Raw genomic sequence first — 18,075 nt, 5'->3', positions numbered from 1 at the left:
CATAAGTGATTATACTGGTGACTGCAAAGTAGAATCCTTTCTTCAGGACAAGATCTTTGCCTTGTTGTAATTTAGTGTTTCACCTTAGTTGCCACGTTACTTAAAAGTTGAAGTTTTGTTTCATGTAACAAGAATGCACAAATAAATCTTCTGGTATAACACCACATTCCTTTTCTGGTGATATTTCTTTTATGGACATTTGGATGTCATACAAGGCCATTTCATGGCCTAAGATTTTGTGTTCCAAATAACAGATATATCATCAGAGGCCATAACAACTTGGAAAGCTATTACAATATCCAAGTTCAACAAGCTGAACACTCTATATGTATCAAGGCAACAGGCTGTTTGTTATGTCATCAGTACACTGTCTTGTTGAACTGTTTTATGGTGCTTTGTTTAGTACTAATGCCCACTACTTGTTTAATTTCAGTTCCTCTTATTTTCTGTTGAAGATGTTTTTGTGTTTCTGAATTTCTATGGCTCCACTGTACATCTGAGTATAGTAATGATTTGGGCTTGATAAAATCATGGTATAAGAGAAACAACTTTGGTGATTCCCTGTTTTCTATGCATTTTCAGGAATTGCCAATTTATTCCTGTTGGCCAGAAGATACTTGCATCGATCATATCACTACTATGTTAGGATATATGGAGAGACCACATAAAATCAGAAACATAAAATCAATTTGATCAAAAAGAAGAAGGATTGAAACTAGACAAGTGATAGACCTTAGTACTGAATAAAGCTCTACAATATAGGTCAGTATGACGCAGTGATCTTAGGCAGCAGACTGATGAAATCATAAACCAGCTATTGCCTGAATATGTAGTAGCACTTCAGACTACTGAGCTGGTTTGAGATTGTAACACTTTTCTGAGTTTTTATGGCCCATGATGATGTCTCCAGCACTGAAACAGTAAATAGTAAGCAGAGATTATGCCTCAAATGACAGTCTAATTATCACAAAACAAATATCACAAAAAGCACAAATACCAGACATAAAAGCCTGCATTGTATAAATGTATTACTGTAATTTCTCTCCATCCCAAAACCTACCTGTTCTGCAAGCAAAGCAACAAATGGTAGGTCCATCTTCCATTGCTATAACTGACAGCAAAATGCTACTAGCTCGCTAAGAGAAGTGTAGAGGTTGACAGATGAGCATGAGTTATCTGACAGCCAAAAATGTTTATGATTTCATAAGATCCCCCTAAAATGAAACAAATATATATTAAGTTGAAGAAACAGATTTTATGGGAACTGGAAAGTACTGGATTATTTGGGGGAGGAGAGCACACAGCGAAGTCATCAGATTAGGGACGGACGGGGAGGGAAGTCGGCCATGCCCTTTCAAAGGAACTATCCTGTAGTGATTTACAAAAATCGTGGAAAACCTGAATCAGGATGGCCGGAAACAGGATTGAACCATCGTCCTCCTGAATGCGAGTTCAGTGTGATAGCCACTGTGCCACCTCACTCGGAAACTGTAAAGAATCTGAGGAGGAAAGCACTTTAATTCATACACTGGTGAACCAAAATATTATGACTACCTGCTTAAAAGCATATTGATCCACCTCTGGAATGCAATTCAACAGTGATTCTGCATGCCATGGATTCAATAAGTACTTTGTAAGTTTCCAGAGATTTGTGGCACTGGATGCCTTTGCACATGTCATGCACATTCTGTAATTTATGGGCAGTTGGTTTGTGAGTGCAGAGCTGGTGCCCAATAGCATCCGAGTTGAGTGTTTCAATATGAGTTAACTAGCATACTCCTCAAACCACTATGGCAGGATTCTGGCCTTATGACATGGATAGCTATCCTGCTGCGAGATGCCATCACTGTTGGGGAAGACATCAAGCATAAGGAGTTTACAGATGGTCCCTAATAATATTTACATAGTCCACAGGTGTCATGGTGCTTTGGATACTACCGCTAGTTCCACAGAAGCCTAGATGAATGTCCCCCATAACATAATACTGCTCCCATTTGCCTGCATCTATGGTGTGCTGCTTGTTTCGAGCAGCCATTCACTTGTGTGGTGGCATGACCATTGACCTGGTCAATGGTATTAATCCAACCAGCCAACACAATTCCATTGATCCACAGTCAATTCTTGATGATTCCATGCCCAATGTAATCATAATTGACAATGTTGTTGGGTTAACGTGGAAACAATTAGGTGTCCTCTACTATGGAACTCCTTGTTCAACACTGTGTGCTGAACGGCATGTTCCATCACATTTGTACCTGTGCCAGTAGTGTCCTCTGTCATCAGATCTGCTACATCTGCTTTGGAGAGTGGACAAGCCTGTGGTCCAAATGTTCTGTGATGAGGTATTGATGTCCAGCTTCTTGTCTCCTACTCATGGTTTCAGCATTCTTCAGTCACTTTCCATGGATGCTCACAACAGTAGCATGTGAATAGGTGACCAGCTTCACTGTTTGTACTTTTGTTAAAGTCACTTAAGTCAATGGATTCTCCATTTATGCCACTTATTGTCACTAGAATGATTCCCCAAGTGTCACTGCTCCCCTCATATACTCCTCTTACTGCATCATGTGCCCTCAGCACCACCAGGCAGCATACAACCTTGAGTTGGTCAGAGGTCATAATGTTTGGGGTCATCAGTGTATAATAAATTAAGGGAATCACATTCTTGATTTCAAAGTCTCACACAAATCACATTTTGCAAATCAAATACACTGTTTTGTTGTTTGCAATGAGATACATCAAATTTAGACATCACAAAACTATATGAGATGTATCAGTATTGTGGAGAATAGTTAAGCTGGAATGTATGAGTTATTATAACTGTAGTGACATTCATGTTGACAGAAACTACTTGCTAAGTGTAATTACATGGTAGGATTGGAAGAGAGAAGGAAAAATATATGTGTGAAATATGTGGCAATTATTTTCATAACTATACTGAGGGAAATTTAAATAGGAAGGATGGAAGTAAACCAAGGAATACTGGGTTGGATCTGCTTTCATGATCACTTGCATTTTACTCCTTTGCATAAGGATTGTTATGATTGATTGCTATATGGAGTAATATTTATTCTGATTGGATGGATGTTATGAATAACACCTGGAAAATAGTGATCATCAAGTAATAAAAAGAGCTATTTTGGAACTTTGGCTGTTTGTCCTATTGAAATAATATGATATGTTGTTGACTATTCAGTATCCCAGCATGCTGGAAATCCATAAACACTTATTTGAGTAATACCATATACTGCTGTCTTTTTGGGATGACTTAATACAAATAACTTTTACAAACATAGCCACAAAACAGAACAGTTCTAGTGCTTGTGAATATTTTCCTGGTCTCTCTGTGTATCATCTCCTCAATGACAAAGGGAATATTTAGGAGAATGAAAATTTTATGTACAAAATATGGATTTTGTATTAGTAATTGTTTACTGATGAAGTGCTTAACAATGGAAATAGCATCTATGTAGGGATATTAATGGGAAAAATGGTAATCAGTGTCACTGATGGGGAGTATGTTTGAGTTGTGACAGGTACTGGTTTCTACATCATGTTTTAGAAAACTGAGCAACTAGATATGCCTTGTACAGTGCAAGAAAAAGCAAAGTGGCATATGAACAGAGGAATTAACAAAACACAACACTTTACCTCATAACAGAAGCAATAAATGATTGACGGGGTAATAAATATGTCAACGAAAAATCCTGGTTAGCATATAAATAATTGCAGAAGTAAAAGTAATCATTCACAGTATAGCTGAGGCACTAATCAGTTTAAAGGGACAGAAACAAGACTGAAACTGTTGTGGAGCTTTAGGACAAGATACTTTATCACAATAAACTAATATAAAACACACACACTGCTACAATGTTTCAACTAATCACGTTGTGTGAGTACTGCAAGTCGTCTGGGAGTGAAGAGTAACAATAAGAGGAAATGGAGGCTGGGAGAGGGAGGCTTGGAGAAAATGGTGGCTGATGGCTGGGAGTGAGAGGCAGCAAGGGAAAGAATAAGAATGTGGCACTGATGAGCTCTCCATGGTGTAAGTATAGGGAATTGCTAGTGGCACACCATGAAGTAGAGAACTCACTGGAGAGGGTGACAGATCAGAGGAAGAGGGAGAGTGCCAAGGGGGAACTGTTAGTGTACGTTGATAAGGTGAAGTGGGAAGGATTGGGACAAGGTGGAATTTGATGTAGGGATAGGGCTGACAAAGGCTGAGTCCAAGAAAACAATTCCCATGTATGGAGGTGTTACTGGAAAGGATAAGGCAGGTGGTATGTGTTGTAAAGCAACCAGTGAACTTCAACATGTTGCACTCAGCTGTGCTCTGCCAGTCATTGGTCATCCCTGCTTCTCGTCGCAGTATGATAGTGGACATTCTGTTGGATGTATAGTTGGTTGGTGATCTCATAAGAATAGTGGTTTTGAGATTAATTATTCTAATTAACTGTGTCTTAATTTTTAGTGAATTCAAATAACAAACAGATGATCTGAGTATTTTGCTTTATGAAACTCTGTGGCGATATTTAAATTTTGCACCAACTATTACGTGTTGGGCTGTGATTCAAGCCCAGTTACAGTATGGAGAGAAAGTAGAAGTGAATCAAAATATTTTGCTTGCCTCTGCAGCATTCTCAGATAGAATAAGTTATGTGCTCTTTGTAAATGGTATGTATAGGGATTTATTTTCCAACTGAATACAGTTGTTATACAAAGAGCAAAAATTTCTCCTTTTAGTAACATACTCACTACCATCTCTAGGACAAACTCATTACTATTTGGCTTTTCTCCTAGTGACACTGTAAGTGAGCCTCTGTGATGTTTGGTGGTTACAGAAAAGAAATAGTGTTAATTTGTAGCTTTGACTCACTATTAGAAGTGTACACAACAAACACAACAAGTAGTGCAATGCCTTTGGGACTAACATCTGTAAGTTCAGGCTTCAAGTTAGCATGTAGGCTAAAGTCGTGTTTCTTAAAACAAGATATGCTCTGCAAGAATTATGCAGAATGGGTGAAACATGCCTGATATTTTTCTGTAAGTATTTTAGTGCATCAAGAGCTTTTTTGTTGCAACACAGATTCCTAAATCACAACCTAAACAACAACTTATTGCAAATACAAAAGGAGAACTGCATAATTTATTTTCTACATGTGCTGTTTTCTGTGTATTTCTCTACTATAACCATTGTTGCAAATAAAATAAAACAAGTATTCTGATTGGAAGGTTATGTGTAATTATGTGCATACTGTGGCAACTGTTGCAGAAACATATACGCATGTGCTCACCGGACAGATCATCTGGTCTTATTTGACAGTTCCAAGAAGTATTACTAGTAAAATAAACATTTCTGCTTATTGCTATGCAACTATGGTTATCAGTTTCCTCTGGTTATGTTGACTGTGTGGTATCTGGCTTTTTCTGATCAATCAGAAGCTTCAGTTATTCAAAGTACCACATGTTGCATTCATATATATATCTTTCACAACATTTCCTGATCTTTTGTCCTTTAATTTCCTTTAGTTCTTTGTAGAAATTTGTTCAGAGTGAATTGAATTTCTTCTGATCTCTGCAGGAACTGATTTATATTGCATAATACTACCCTTATACAGACACCATACCTTTGATACTAGTTTCAAATGGACAGGATTAATACACAATACTCATTATTGAGCAATAAGTACTGAATGTATGGTGGTCCTTTGAATAACTAAGTTACTTTTTAAAGTGGTGTTAGGTACAATTACTGTAAAATAATGATATTATTGCTCACATTTCTTTAAGTGTAACTTGCTATTGTTTGTTGCTACAGAAAAATCTTACTGTGGAATTTGATGTAATGAGTGTAACGAAATATGCCTTCATAAATGAAAATGCTACACTGCTGACATTTTCAGTCATTGTAAATACAACAAGTAATGACATAAACAATACAACACAGTGCTCAACTGTGGTACAATTGGAAAGAGAAGCAAATATAAAGATCTCAGGGTAAGCGTTTCTTGGTGAGAACCAAAGTTGTCATTATTCTATGAGAATAATTGCATACAAATCTTATATATAATTAGCTTGCCAACTTTGGAGAATTACAATTTATTTTGCTCTACATTTCAGCTTATCAAAACCAGATTATCTTTTGCTGAAAGATTCAGATCAACATGTGCGACATTTATATAAGGTAAATCTTGTAAATTATTAAGCCTATGCATACATAATATTAACATAAACACAAACATATTGTTAAATTTAATTATTAAAACTAGTTTCCTTAAATTAAATCTGTTATATTCTAAAGTAAGTTATTTTTTCTAAATTTTGTTATAAGTCTGTTTACACATTACCTATCTTTTTTTGGTGTTTTCTTTCTACTTTTCTTTTATTTCTCTGATTAAAGGGTAATTGTGTGATAAGGACTAATGAGTGTGTCAGCAACCCCTTACTTTCTATCCAAAACTTGCAATGTTAAACTCTAGAAATATATAGTTTTATCTAATTTTCTTTTAGTTTTGGTGAATCTAATGCTAAATAAAGTTGTCAAAAGTAGAGAATGCATATATTAATTTACCAAACTGACTAATGTTATAAAAAATGTATGATATCTTAATTTGATTCAAGTGGATGCGTGTGTTTGTGTGTTTTCCATGCTTTACATTAGTGTGCTTTCATTGATTGTACAACATGCAGAAGCCATATATTAGCTACAGATGGCAGATTAAGCTGTGGGCATATTTTGTAGCTATGTAAAAATTGTTCATTCTGTGACAATACAATTCTGCTGGGGACACTAAAACGTTTTGGCATTTTTGAAATCTTTCTTGCATTGTTAGGGGCTTCTTTTTCCCACAGAAAACACTGTCATATTGATTAATTCAGCAACAAAATAAAACTAAGATTAGAATCAGAAACCAGAATATATGGATCCCCACAAGGTGTTGTGTAGGGACTGTTGCTTCTCTACATAAAAAAGTAATTACACAAGGGGAATGAGGCCCAGAGGAACATGCAGTACTGAACAGCTACCATGTAATCCTCTGGCACATGGTGTAATATGTATGTTACACTATTTGTTCATACCTCATGATGAGTTAAAGCATACATTTCCCTCACTGCACACATTACAATCAGTGCACACATGTCACATACACCCTTTTGGTTGACATCAGGGCCATGATGATACCCCTACCAGTCTTACATTCTTTGTGTGTTCCTATTTGCCTTTCTGAGTAAGTAAGTCAACATCCTTCCATATCGATGAAGTTATTGTGCTCTAATATGTGAAAGGTGATTAGAAGTTTCCCATTGTATGCCCATATTTTCCACTAACATGTATTGTAGCCTGAAATGACACTGTGGAATGACCAAGACATTTTATTTACTATTTAGCTTATTACCCATGACTTTGTCCACATTTAAGTATGGCGAATATACTGCACACATTTGCTCCTCCTCCTCTCTCTGCCCATTTCCTCCTTGTCTCATTTATCTCCTTCTTTCCACATATCTCTTTCAGTCTCCTACTCCCCCCTCTCTCATTGCACCTACTCATTCCTTCTCTTGCTGCCCATCTTCTCCTTCCCTCTCCCTTTGTCCACCTCCTCCTCCCCTTCTCTCTATCCACTCCTCCTCTCTCTCTATCCAACTCCTTCTCTGCCTGCCTCTTTCATCTCCACCTCCCACTTATCTCTCTCCATGTCCCCATGCCTCCTCTTCCTTTTCCACCTGCCCAGAACCCCATTCGCTCTTCCACTTGCCTCCAACACTTCTCAATCCTTTCCCCTGTCTCTGCCCATCCCCTCCTGCCCTTCTCTGTAACAATCTCTCTTTCAATTTCCTCCTGCTCTCTCTCTGTCCATCTTCTCCTCCCTCTTTCTCTGACCATCTGCTCCACTTCCTATTTCTGTCTATCTCCTCCTCCCCCTCTTCTTGTCCATCTCTTCTTCCCCTCTCTCTGTTCATCTCCTCTTCCCGATCTCTCTGTCCATCTAATCGTATCTACTATCTCTGTTCACCTATACCTTCAATTTTCTCTGTCCATCACATTCTTCCCCTCTCATTATCCACACCTGCATCCTTCTCTCTGCTCACTTACATCCCCTGCAAGGCATTCCAATGTTAACTGCACAACACGACAGTTGTGAAGACAGCCTAAATGTCAGGCATTACCAAACTTTTTCATCCCTACCACCACTCCTATAGGAACTAGGTGGTTCTTACCCCCATAGTGATCTTTTTTCAGACAGTATGCAGTAGGTGTACCAAGTTTGGTTGGAATGAATACAGTGGTTTAGGAGATGTGGAACACCCATCCACATTTACACGTATATACATTTTTTCCAGTCTTAATGTCATTTAATTGATAAAGTATTTATCAACCAAAAATGAGCTACCAGCTAATGAACATTATGTAAAGTAAATAAACAACATTTTGCAAAGGTCTTTCCAAATATCTTCAATTTCTTAAGCTCAGTTTCAATCATTTATTGCTATATCAAGTCTGGGCCCACACCAACTTGCAACAACTGTACATGATGTCCCAAGATCTCATTGCGATATGTGGCAGCAGTTGAACTTCACCGATTTACCCATGCAGTTTCATGAAGAGGTGTTTGAGTGATCAATGTAATCCCAGCACACGGAATTATGGATCCTTATCTATATTGATCTTTGTCCACAATGTTTGGATTATGAAGTCATGTTCTACATTGCCTCCAGATGTGAATGCATCAAAAATTACTCTGCACACCAAATCAGGACTCATGTGTGAAAAAACATTGACTGATTGTTCAATTGTCCAGGTGGCATGTTGATGACTTCACTCTAGATGTTCCCTTCTGTGAAGGTCCATCAAAAGTACTCATTGAGAAGGTCTCTGACAGTAAAGGCTACTGTGCTGTAGGCTTCTCTGCACTGTTTGTCTCAATACAACATGTATAGTGGATGCTGCTAGGCCAGATCTCAGTTGCCTTGCAGTACTAAGGTGGTACTGTCTTGCCCTTATGGCCAAATAATGATCCTCTCAGTTTAATGTCACATGTGGTTGACCCTGCCTTGGTCTTAAGGATACTGCTTCAGTCTCTTATAAATTGTTGCCACATCTGAGAAACAACAGAATGATTCACATGAAGCCTTCAGGTCACATCAGTTTGTGATTGTCCTGCTCCCATTCTTCTAATGCCTTCCACCATAGAGAGTCTGGTAGGCATCTTCTGCTTGCCATAATGCACCATCCATGACTGTATACACAGCAATTGTGGATGTGGAACTACTCAGCAAACACTACCCTGTTTGATAGGTGTCCTGACATCATGGTTGTCCATTGACTGGAATGCTATTGTCCATCCAGAACACAGTTTTATGGACGTCTGTTGATATTTGGTATGATTATACCATGAATTAGATACAACACAAGGAAATAGCAGTTTGTTGCTTTAATTATAGACACGAGTGTAGTATACTTCCTGAAAAGTTTTGTACATTCATTTTAAGATATGTATGAAGGCATGGGACATAACTGTATGGTAATCATTTTTGGTTAATGCAGTGTAAAGACTCAGTGTCTAGCAGTTGCTAGTCACAATTAATGTTGTCTTGCTATCTTTCATGTCTCTCAAGGTTCCTTTTCAGGCTGTATTTTTGACACATAATGATTGAACCAGTACATCGCTAATTTTTTAAAGAATCAAACTCCCATGCATAGAACAGCTTCAAACTTCAGATTACTTTACAAATAAGGTAACATGTTAAATATGTAGCATTAAGCATATAAGGAGAAATAATTTAGAAAAGATTTGACATTATGTTTAAAATTTGCTGGCAGTCACTAAATCTCTAATTATCAAACACTGGATGAGTATACCTTGGGTAATGTTTTGATGATTCTCAGTGTTTATGACATATCTCTTGAACTATGTCTCGTACAGTGATATAATTTTGCAGGCACATTCAATGGTATATATGGATACTGTATGAAAAATGTGTTACAAATAAAGTTATCAGTAAAGAAGTTATAAAATAAATTGTCATGATTGATTCAGTAGTGTTATTGCACAAACAGTGAAAATGTAGTAAGCAATAAACTTTCTTCCTTTCATCATTTGTGTTATATATTAGCCAAAGACTGCATATTTACACTGCCAGTCCAGTGTCTATTTCATCAGGGGGTTGCCTATCCATTGCCCCTCAAGTTTCTCTCCTTCGGTGATTGTGAAGACAGGCATCACAGGTCATGGCACCATGCTATATACAAACAGTGCATTTATACACCGTTTGTTACAGGCCCCACTAGGGGGCACCAGCTATGCTTCCAAGCAGCATGTGCACCATGAAATCAGCAGTGCTGCTATCAAAGAACAAACAGCACCTTTCATCATTTGTGTTATATATTAGCCATAGACTGCATATTTACACTGCCAGTCCAGTGTCTATTTCGTCAGGGGGTTGCCTATCCATTGCCCCTCAAGTTTCTCTCCTTCGGTGATTGTGAAGACAGGCATCACAGGTCATGGCACCATGCTATATACAAACAGTGCATTTATACACCGTTTGTTACAGGCCCCACTAGGGGGCACCAGCTATGCTTTCAAGCAGCATGTGCACCATGAAATCAGCAGTGCTGCTATCAAAGAACAAACAGCACCTGCTCATCATGTGGATGTAAATTTACTTCTGTGAGCTGGATACATAATGCCAGGTACAGCCTTCAGCAGGCCAGTTGCAGTTCAGGTTCCAGTTCCAGTAAAGTGCAATTCAGTTGCTCTTACAGATCCAAGATAGGAGGCACCAGTCTTCATAGTCCATCAAATGGAACTTGCCAAGATGAGCCAGGATGCTCCACTCTGCTTCTGATCACCAGCACACGTAGACCACTCCATGCGACATGGTGCTTCGTGGATGCTTCCCTACAGCCATATGGGATGAAGCATCCTGCAGATGTGGTGTTTGTTATTTCAAGTGATCAAAAACAATGTTTCAGTTGTTGTTTTTAGGACAAATGTCATTGTCATTACCACAGCTAGTAAAGTGTTTTGTATTGCAACTTGAGGGTCATCTTTTAATGCAGAGTGCAGGATAGAAAAGTGGGTGTCAGTCTGTGTCCATGTGTGTTAAAGTATGTTGTAGTTTTTTTTTCATTCCTTGTCTGCCATAGAGGACATTTGAAGTGAGAGTATTTTAATGTGTGGTTTAGGGTTCTTGCTGTATGTTGGTTTGTTTGCCGGAGTAATGTACTGTTTTTCTCACTGATTGAGAAGTTTTCAAGTAAATAGAGTTTCATTTGTGTGTCAGTTTGTTCCAAAGGGGCAGCATTTTCCTGTTTTTGGGGTTGTCACACCCTGTACTCAGCAGTGCTAGTTGCATTCTGTGAAGCTTCCAACAGTATCTGTGAGTCACATTTGCTGTCTTCCCTCACACATGGTTGCAAATGGAATTCTTTTCATTGTTGCTGTTGGTCTGTCTTGTTTTCAGTGGATGTTTAGTGCCTTTTTCATATTTCTGCGGCAGTTCAAGTCACAGAACTGGCAGTGTATTTCCAACTATGGTTTGAATGTCCTTTTATGATACCATATGTGTACCTTCAGCAGAGTTGTCTTTGTCTCACATCGTTTAGTCACAGGATCAACAGAAATTGCTGCAGGGCATAAAGCAGCTCATGCAGTTTTTGTCTGCAAAAGCATGTCTCAGCATGCTTCTCTGATTTCAGCAGTGAAATTTTGGGTGTTTGATGGCCAGAGTGAGGACTTAGCCTTGTACCATCAACACTTGGGGTTGGAGGTCATAGTCTACAGCATATTCAATCCACAGCACAGTGCAATTCACTTGCAAGTGCAAGTGTGGTAATTGTTTCTTTGTGCTTTCCATTCTGTTGTGGACACTCACTTGGAGGACATAGACTATGAGTTATAGGGGGAATAATTGGATATGCATTTTGGTTGTAGTGACCATCACCTCTAGTTGACGCATGTGTGGACTTTGTTGTGGGCTCCTGCCCAACAGTCTCCCATCCAGTATTTGAGTGAGCATGTTAATGAGCAGTATTTAGACAGATCCTCCATAATTTTTGTGTGTGGCTAGCTGCACCACCTTCATTCAGGTTGTTTGCAATGTTGTTGTACCATACAGCATTCAGTTCCATGTTCACAGAGTTCCACAGTGGCAGTATCATCACTTCATTTCAGCCCTTATCCTTGACACCATCAGATGTCTACTCTTTCCTCATTGGTATCAGTTCTATCAGTGTCAGCCCTATTACAGCCAACCCTCCTCATATGATGTTCCTTCCCCACTGGCATGGATGAATGCACTGATGTTGTCGGGAATGATGTCATAAGCATTGGAAGAGAGTCGACATCTGAGCTGGTGCCACACACCTTCTATGAGTGGCAGATCTGGGGATTTTGCTGGCAATGGGTGTATCTATCAAGCAGACAGTTCATACAGACACACACCACGTGTAGATGAGCATTGTCCTGTTGGAAAGTGGCACAGGTTGACACAGGATTAGATTAGATTAGATTAGATTCCATAGAGAGTGACCTGGTGAAGATAGCATCAGCAACGAAGCATACGAGTGTGAGATTTGTGTCTGTGTTAAGACGCTATAATCGGCCTCATTTGAACTCTTCCGTAGGGAGGGTGAACTTGGAATTGGAGTGGCTGCTTAGGACGGATATAGGGTCCCATATTGGTTTGATTCCTGTAGATGCTATCGATAGGTGGGACTACACTAGGCATGGCCTTCACCTCAATTGGAAAGGGAAGGGAAAACTGTCTGGGTTGATTGCAGAAAACTTAAGAGGGGACACTGGCACAAGTGGTAAAATACCAGTGGTCACAGGTGTCAGAGGGATGCCTTTTTTAGGATAGGGAAGGGGGAAAGAAAACGAGTCTTAAGAGAGATTGGCAGACACACTCAGTTTGAGAAAACAGATGAACTGGAGTCAGATTTTATCATACAGCCTCCATTTAAACAGTGTTTAACAGAAAGTAATCAGCAACTGCCAGTTCATCTTCGCCAAAGCAGTTACAATCCCATTAGTATGCAGTATCAGTTATCTTTATTACAACAGAACATTCCGGGACTTAGAAATAAAGTTGATGAACCACTCATTTGTATCGATGAAATGAATTCATCTAACCAAATTGACATAATCTGCCTCTCTGAGCATCAAGTGACCACTGATATAGATGTGTTAGACATTTCAGGATTTAAGCTAGCTTCCTATTTCTGCAGAGTAGATATGGATGGAGGAGGAGTTGCCACATTTATCAAAAACTGCCATAAATTCAAGAACATTGACATTAATAAATTCTGTTTAGAGCAGCATCTAGAAGCATGTGCAACAGAAGTAGAGTTCCATAACAGATCCTATATAATAATAACTATTTACCGAGCACCTGCAGGAACTTATAATCTATTCTTAGATCATCTAGAAGCTCTTTTGGGTTATTTAACAGGAAGAAACAAAGAAATTTTGATTGCTGGTGACTTTAATACAGATTTTCTAATACAATCTTCCAGTAAACATTCACTGCAGTTAGTAATGTTGTCTTTCACTCTAACTCACACTGTAAACTTTCCAACTAGGATCACTAACTCCTCAAGGACAGCCATTGATAACATTTTTATAGACAAATCAAAGGAACAAAATCATATCATAAAACCTGTTATAAATGGACTATCAGATCATGACATGCAGCTCCTTGTTTTAGATGTAAATTCTAAGCAGATTATCAAGACTGCTAAATCTGAGTACAGGAGAGTTGTCAGTCAACCAAAAATTGAGTGTTTTAGAAAACTGCTCAAAGATATGAACTGGAAAGGTGTTTATAGTGCTCATGACATGAATGAAAAATATAACACATTCATGAACAATGTCAGTACCATGTTTGAAAACTGTTTTCCTCTAAAAGTTACTCAAATTAAACAGAAGTCTATAATAAAACCATGGATTACACAAGGAATAAAGATTTCCTGTAAGACAAAAAGGAAAATGTATCTGTCGACCAAGAATAGCTCCGATGCTGATGATTTAGCTAAATACAAGGAATACTGTAAAACATTAAAAAAAGTGATTCAGACGTCTAAACAAATGCACTAAGAGAAGAGGATAGCAATGTCAGGGAACAAAATAAAAACAATATGGGATATAGTGAAAGAGCAGACTGGTAGAACCAGAAAGGGACAGGAGCAAATAGCACTAAGGGTAGATGACACATTAGTAACTGATGGGCACAGTGTGGCAAATCTATTTAACAAGTACTTTATATCCATTACTGATAGAATGGGACTTTCAGGATCAGTAAATAATGCCCTTGAATATCTGAAACTAGCCTTCACAAATAGCTTCAAGTACATGAATATATCACTCACTTCACCAAAAGAAATAACTTCCATAATAAAATCTTTAAAAACAAAGCATTCTAGTGGGTACGATGAAATATCAACAAAGTTAATTAAGGCATGTTCTTGTGAGTTTAGTACAATTCTAAGTCACTTGTGTAACCAGTCAATTATAACTGGGACATTTCCTGACTGGCTAAAATATGCAGATGTTAAGCCTCTATTCAAGAAAGGGAATAAAGAGATACCATCAAACTACAGACCGATTTCACTTTTGCCAGCATTCTCAAAAATTTTAGAAAAAGTAATGTACAGGCAGCTGCTCAACCATCTGACCACAAATAACATATTATCAAGAACACAGTTTGGATTTCTGAAGGGTTCTGATATCGAGAAGGCTATTTACACCTACAGTGAAAATGTACTTAATTCATTAAATAACAAATTACAAACAGCAGGTATTTTCCATGATTTGTCAAAGGCATTTGATTGTGTGAACCACAACTTCCTTTTAAGTAAATTAGAATTCTATGGTGTCACGGGCAGTGCTGCAAAATGGTTCAAGTCATACCTCACTAACAGGAAACAAAGGGTGTCAGTGCAAGGGACTAGTGAATTAAGTCATCAGTCATCATCAGAATGGGAAGAAATTACATGTGGTGTCCCGCAAGGATCCATCTTAGGGCCATTGCTTTTTCTTGTGTACATTAATGATCTCTCATCAGTTACACTGTCAGAAGCAGAGTTCGTTTTGTTTGCAGATGACACAAGTATTGCAATAAATAGTATGTCAAGTGTAGTTCTAGAAAGATCTGCTAATGATATTTTCATGGATATTAATAAATGGTTTAAAGCCAACTCACTGACATTAAACTTCGAAAAGACTCACTATATGCAGTTCAGAACCTGTAAGAGGTTTCCACCCAGCATATGCATAAAATACGAAGAAGAGCAGATAGACGAGGTTGACAGTCTTAAATTCCTGGGATTACAACTTGATAATAAATTCAGTTGGGAAGAGCACACCACAGAACTGCAGAAACGCCTTAACAAATCTGTATTTGCAATTCGAGTGTTAGCAGACATAGGCGACATAAAAATGAAAAAGCTTGCATACTTTGCCTACTTTCATTCTATAATGTCATATGGTATAATATTTTGGGGTAACTCTTCAAGTCAAACAAAAGTTTTCAGAGTCCAAAAGTGTGTAATACGTATTATTTGTGGAGTAAATTCACGGACGTCCTGTAGAAACCTCTTCAAAGAACTGGGTATACTAACTACTGCCTCTCAGTATATTTACTCATTAATGAAATTTGTCCTAAATAATATATCTCTTTTTCCAACAAACAACTCAGTTCATACATACAATACCAGGAACAAAAATGATCTGCACAAGGACTTAAAAGCACTTACTTTAGTTCAAAAAGGGGTCCACTACTCAGGAACACTCATATTCAATAATTTGACAGTAAACATAAAAAATTTAGTTACAAATAAAGATCAGTTTAAAAGGAGCCTGAAAGACTTACTAGTGGCCAACTCCTTCTACTCCACTGACGGATTCTTTAATAGAAACAACTGATGTATTGTATATATTCATACTATTAGTATTGTTATTTCAGCTTAAAAAAAAATTGACATGTTCCACATCCACGAGGATCTCCTCAGCACGGATCTATGGAATGAAAAACTAATCTAATCTAATCTAGGATGTCCATGACCTATTGTTGGGCCATTAGTTCCCTCAGTCACCACCAGCCATGGCTTGAAGTCATATCTGAGGGTTCCCCTCATCATGATCTGGGATTCACTGTGCCTCTCTAACACAATGGAAGAATGAAACGTCTCCCTAGGTTGCCACTATTCTCACCAGTGATGATCATATGAGGTAGTGTAGAACCAAAATTCATCAATCAACACAGTGTGACACCATTTATCAATGTCCATGCTTTCTGGTCCTCGCTCCACTCCAAATGTAGCTGTCTGTGTTGTGTTAACAACAGCCAGTAGAAGTGGGTTGATCATTCCCTAGTCTGGCTGCTGCAGGGTTCTGACCAGTGGTGCAGAGTGACACAGAATGTTGTTCACTTGTTTACTTGTTCTTAAATGGGAGTTGCAGATGTGAAGCAGTTATGATGTGCTTGGTGCACAATGTGGCAAGCTTCCCAGTAGTGGTTAGATGTGGTTGACCTGAACTTTGAAGATGGATATGCCTTTCCTCAGGTTTCTACGCAGTTCAATATTGTGGCACTGTACATCTTAATGGTCCATAAATCTGGATACTGCATGATTTGACTAGTTGGTCAAATGGAAGAACACAAAGAGGCCAAGCCCATTTCAAAGTCTGTCAGGTGCTGATAATAATGTCTCACATGAGTAAGCAAATTTCCATGTCTTTTACAGTGATCTGGCGATATCTGACACTCTTCACACCCCTTACATATATTCTGACCAACATGCTAACAACACAAAAAATGAGCAATGTTAATGCACTGTGGTGGTCATTCTACCTGTCACAGAGAATTGCAAATCTGCTCATTTACATACCTGCCAAATATGTGGACATGCACAAAGTACATTGACATACAATAGTGTCTTCTGGGTGCTTCAATTTTTTTTTCGTCTGGCAGTGTATTTGATTCATAACAAAATATTACAGTTCTAGAGTCCATCAGTGGTATAAGTAATTTGTTTATGTACACCATGAGCAGGAGCAGACCAAACACCGAACCATGTGGCACACAGTATTTAAGGTTTTCCTGCTCTTAATTTAATTTACTCCAGTTGTATTACTTGAAAATATGACCTTCCCTTTACACTTGTTAAGACATGTCTACACCGTTACAAGAGGATTATATTTTAGGTCACACTATTTTAGTTTTCCTAGCAGAAATTTTTGATTGACATGGTCAAAGACCACGAGGATAACACAAAAAAATGAATGCAGGATATTTTTTCTTGTTTAGTTCTAGTAGAATGAGTTTCAGACAGCATATATTACCTTCTCAGGAGAAGAGCTTTTATGGAAGCCAAACTGAGGTGTTGCTAATAGGGTTTCCTCAGAAATATGGTTTAATATTCTGTTGTAGACTATCTTTTCAAAATCATTCTGAGAACACCAGAAAGAAAGAGATGGGTATATAATTAGAGATCAGTTGCCCATTTCCACTTTTATAAATGCATATTTCCACTATATACTCAAGTCTTTCAGAGGACATTTACTGACTTCTTGACTGCTCAGAAATGTGATATGTTGTTTGTGGAATTACCAAGTTAGTGGTGTTGTTTTATGCATAGCACATCTGCTTGAACACTTCCCAAAGTACTTAATTGATATTATTGATGTGATGCTCATTTTTCATATTTAACAAGATTATTATGATTTTATGAAAAAGTTGAAAATTATTATGATTGTTATCCTTTCTTTCATAACCCTTGTCCCTATTGTTATTTAGCAGCTCTGTCTTTTGGAAAAATTTGGCCTAAAAATGGCCTAATGAAAGTGTTGTAACTCACAGGGATTAGACAAACAGTGTTCTGATCACCTCGACTGCTTTTGAAAATTTGTGATACAAGTAACCTCATGCTAGAAAAAATCAGTGTCTGGGAGGGGGGATTAAAACACTTTTTATTAAAAAGTCAATACCAGTTTCACAGCAACAGAGATGCTCCCATCATTCATTGTCAAGATAGAAACAGACAGCCCACTAAAAGTTATAGTTCATGAT

The 18,075-nt window shown here is 38.1% G+C and overlaps 1 protein-coding gene across 1 annotated transcript in view; it reads left to right on the top strand.

Moving 5' to 3' along the window:
- LOC124796280 (integrin alpha-PS5-like) overlaps nucleotides 1-18,075 on the top strand; it is a 566,708-nt gene that overhangs the window by 438,806 nt on the left and 109,827 nt on the right. Inside the window, exons 17-18 of the mRNA XM_047260397.1 lie at nucleotides 5,819-5,997; nucleotides 6,121-6,184. Coding sequence (XP_047116353.1) covers nucleotides 5,819-5,997; nucleotides 6,121-6,184 — 243 coding nt within the window. The remainder of the gene's footprint in view (nucleotides 1-5,818; nucleotides 5,998-6,120; nucleotides 6,185-18,075) is intronic.

Source organism: Schistocerca piceifrons, chromosome 4, assembly GCF_021461385.2.
Source record: "Schistocerca piceifrons isolate TAMUIC-IGC-003096 chromosome 4, iqSchPice1.1, whole genome shotgun sequence".
In the NCBI taxonomy this organism is placed as follows: Eukaryota; Metazoa; Arthropoda; class Insecta; order Orthoptera; family Acrididae; genus Schistocerca; species Schistocerca piceifrons.
The sequence above is the reverse complement of the archived record's forward strand: the minus strand, read 5'-3'. Positions and strand labels throughout refer to the sequence as shown.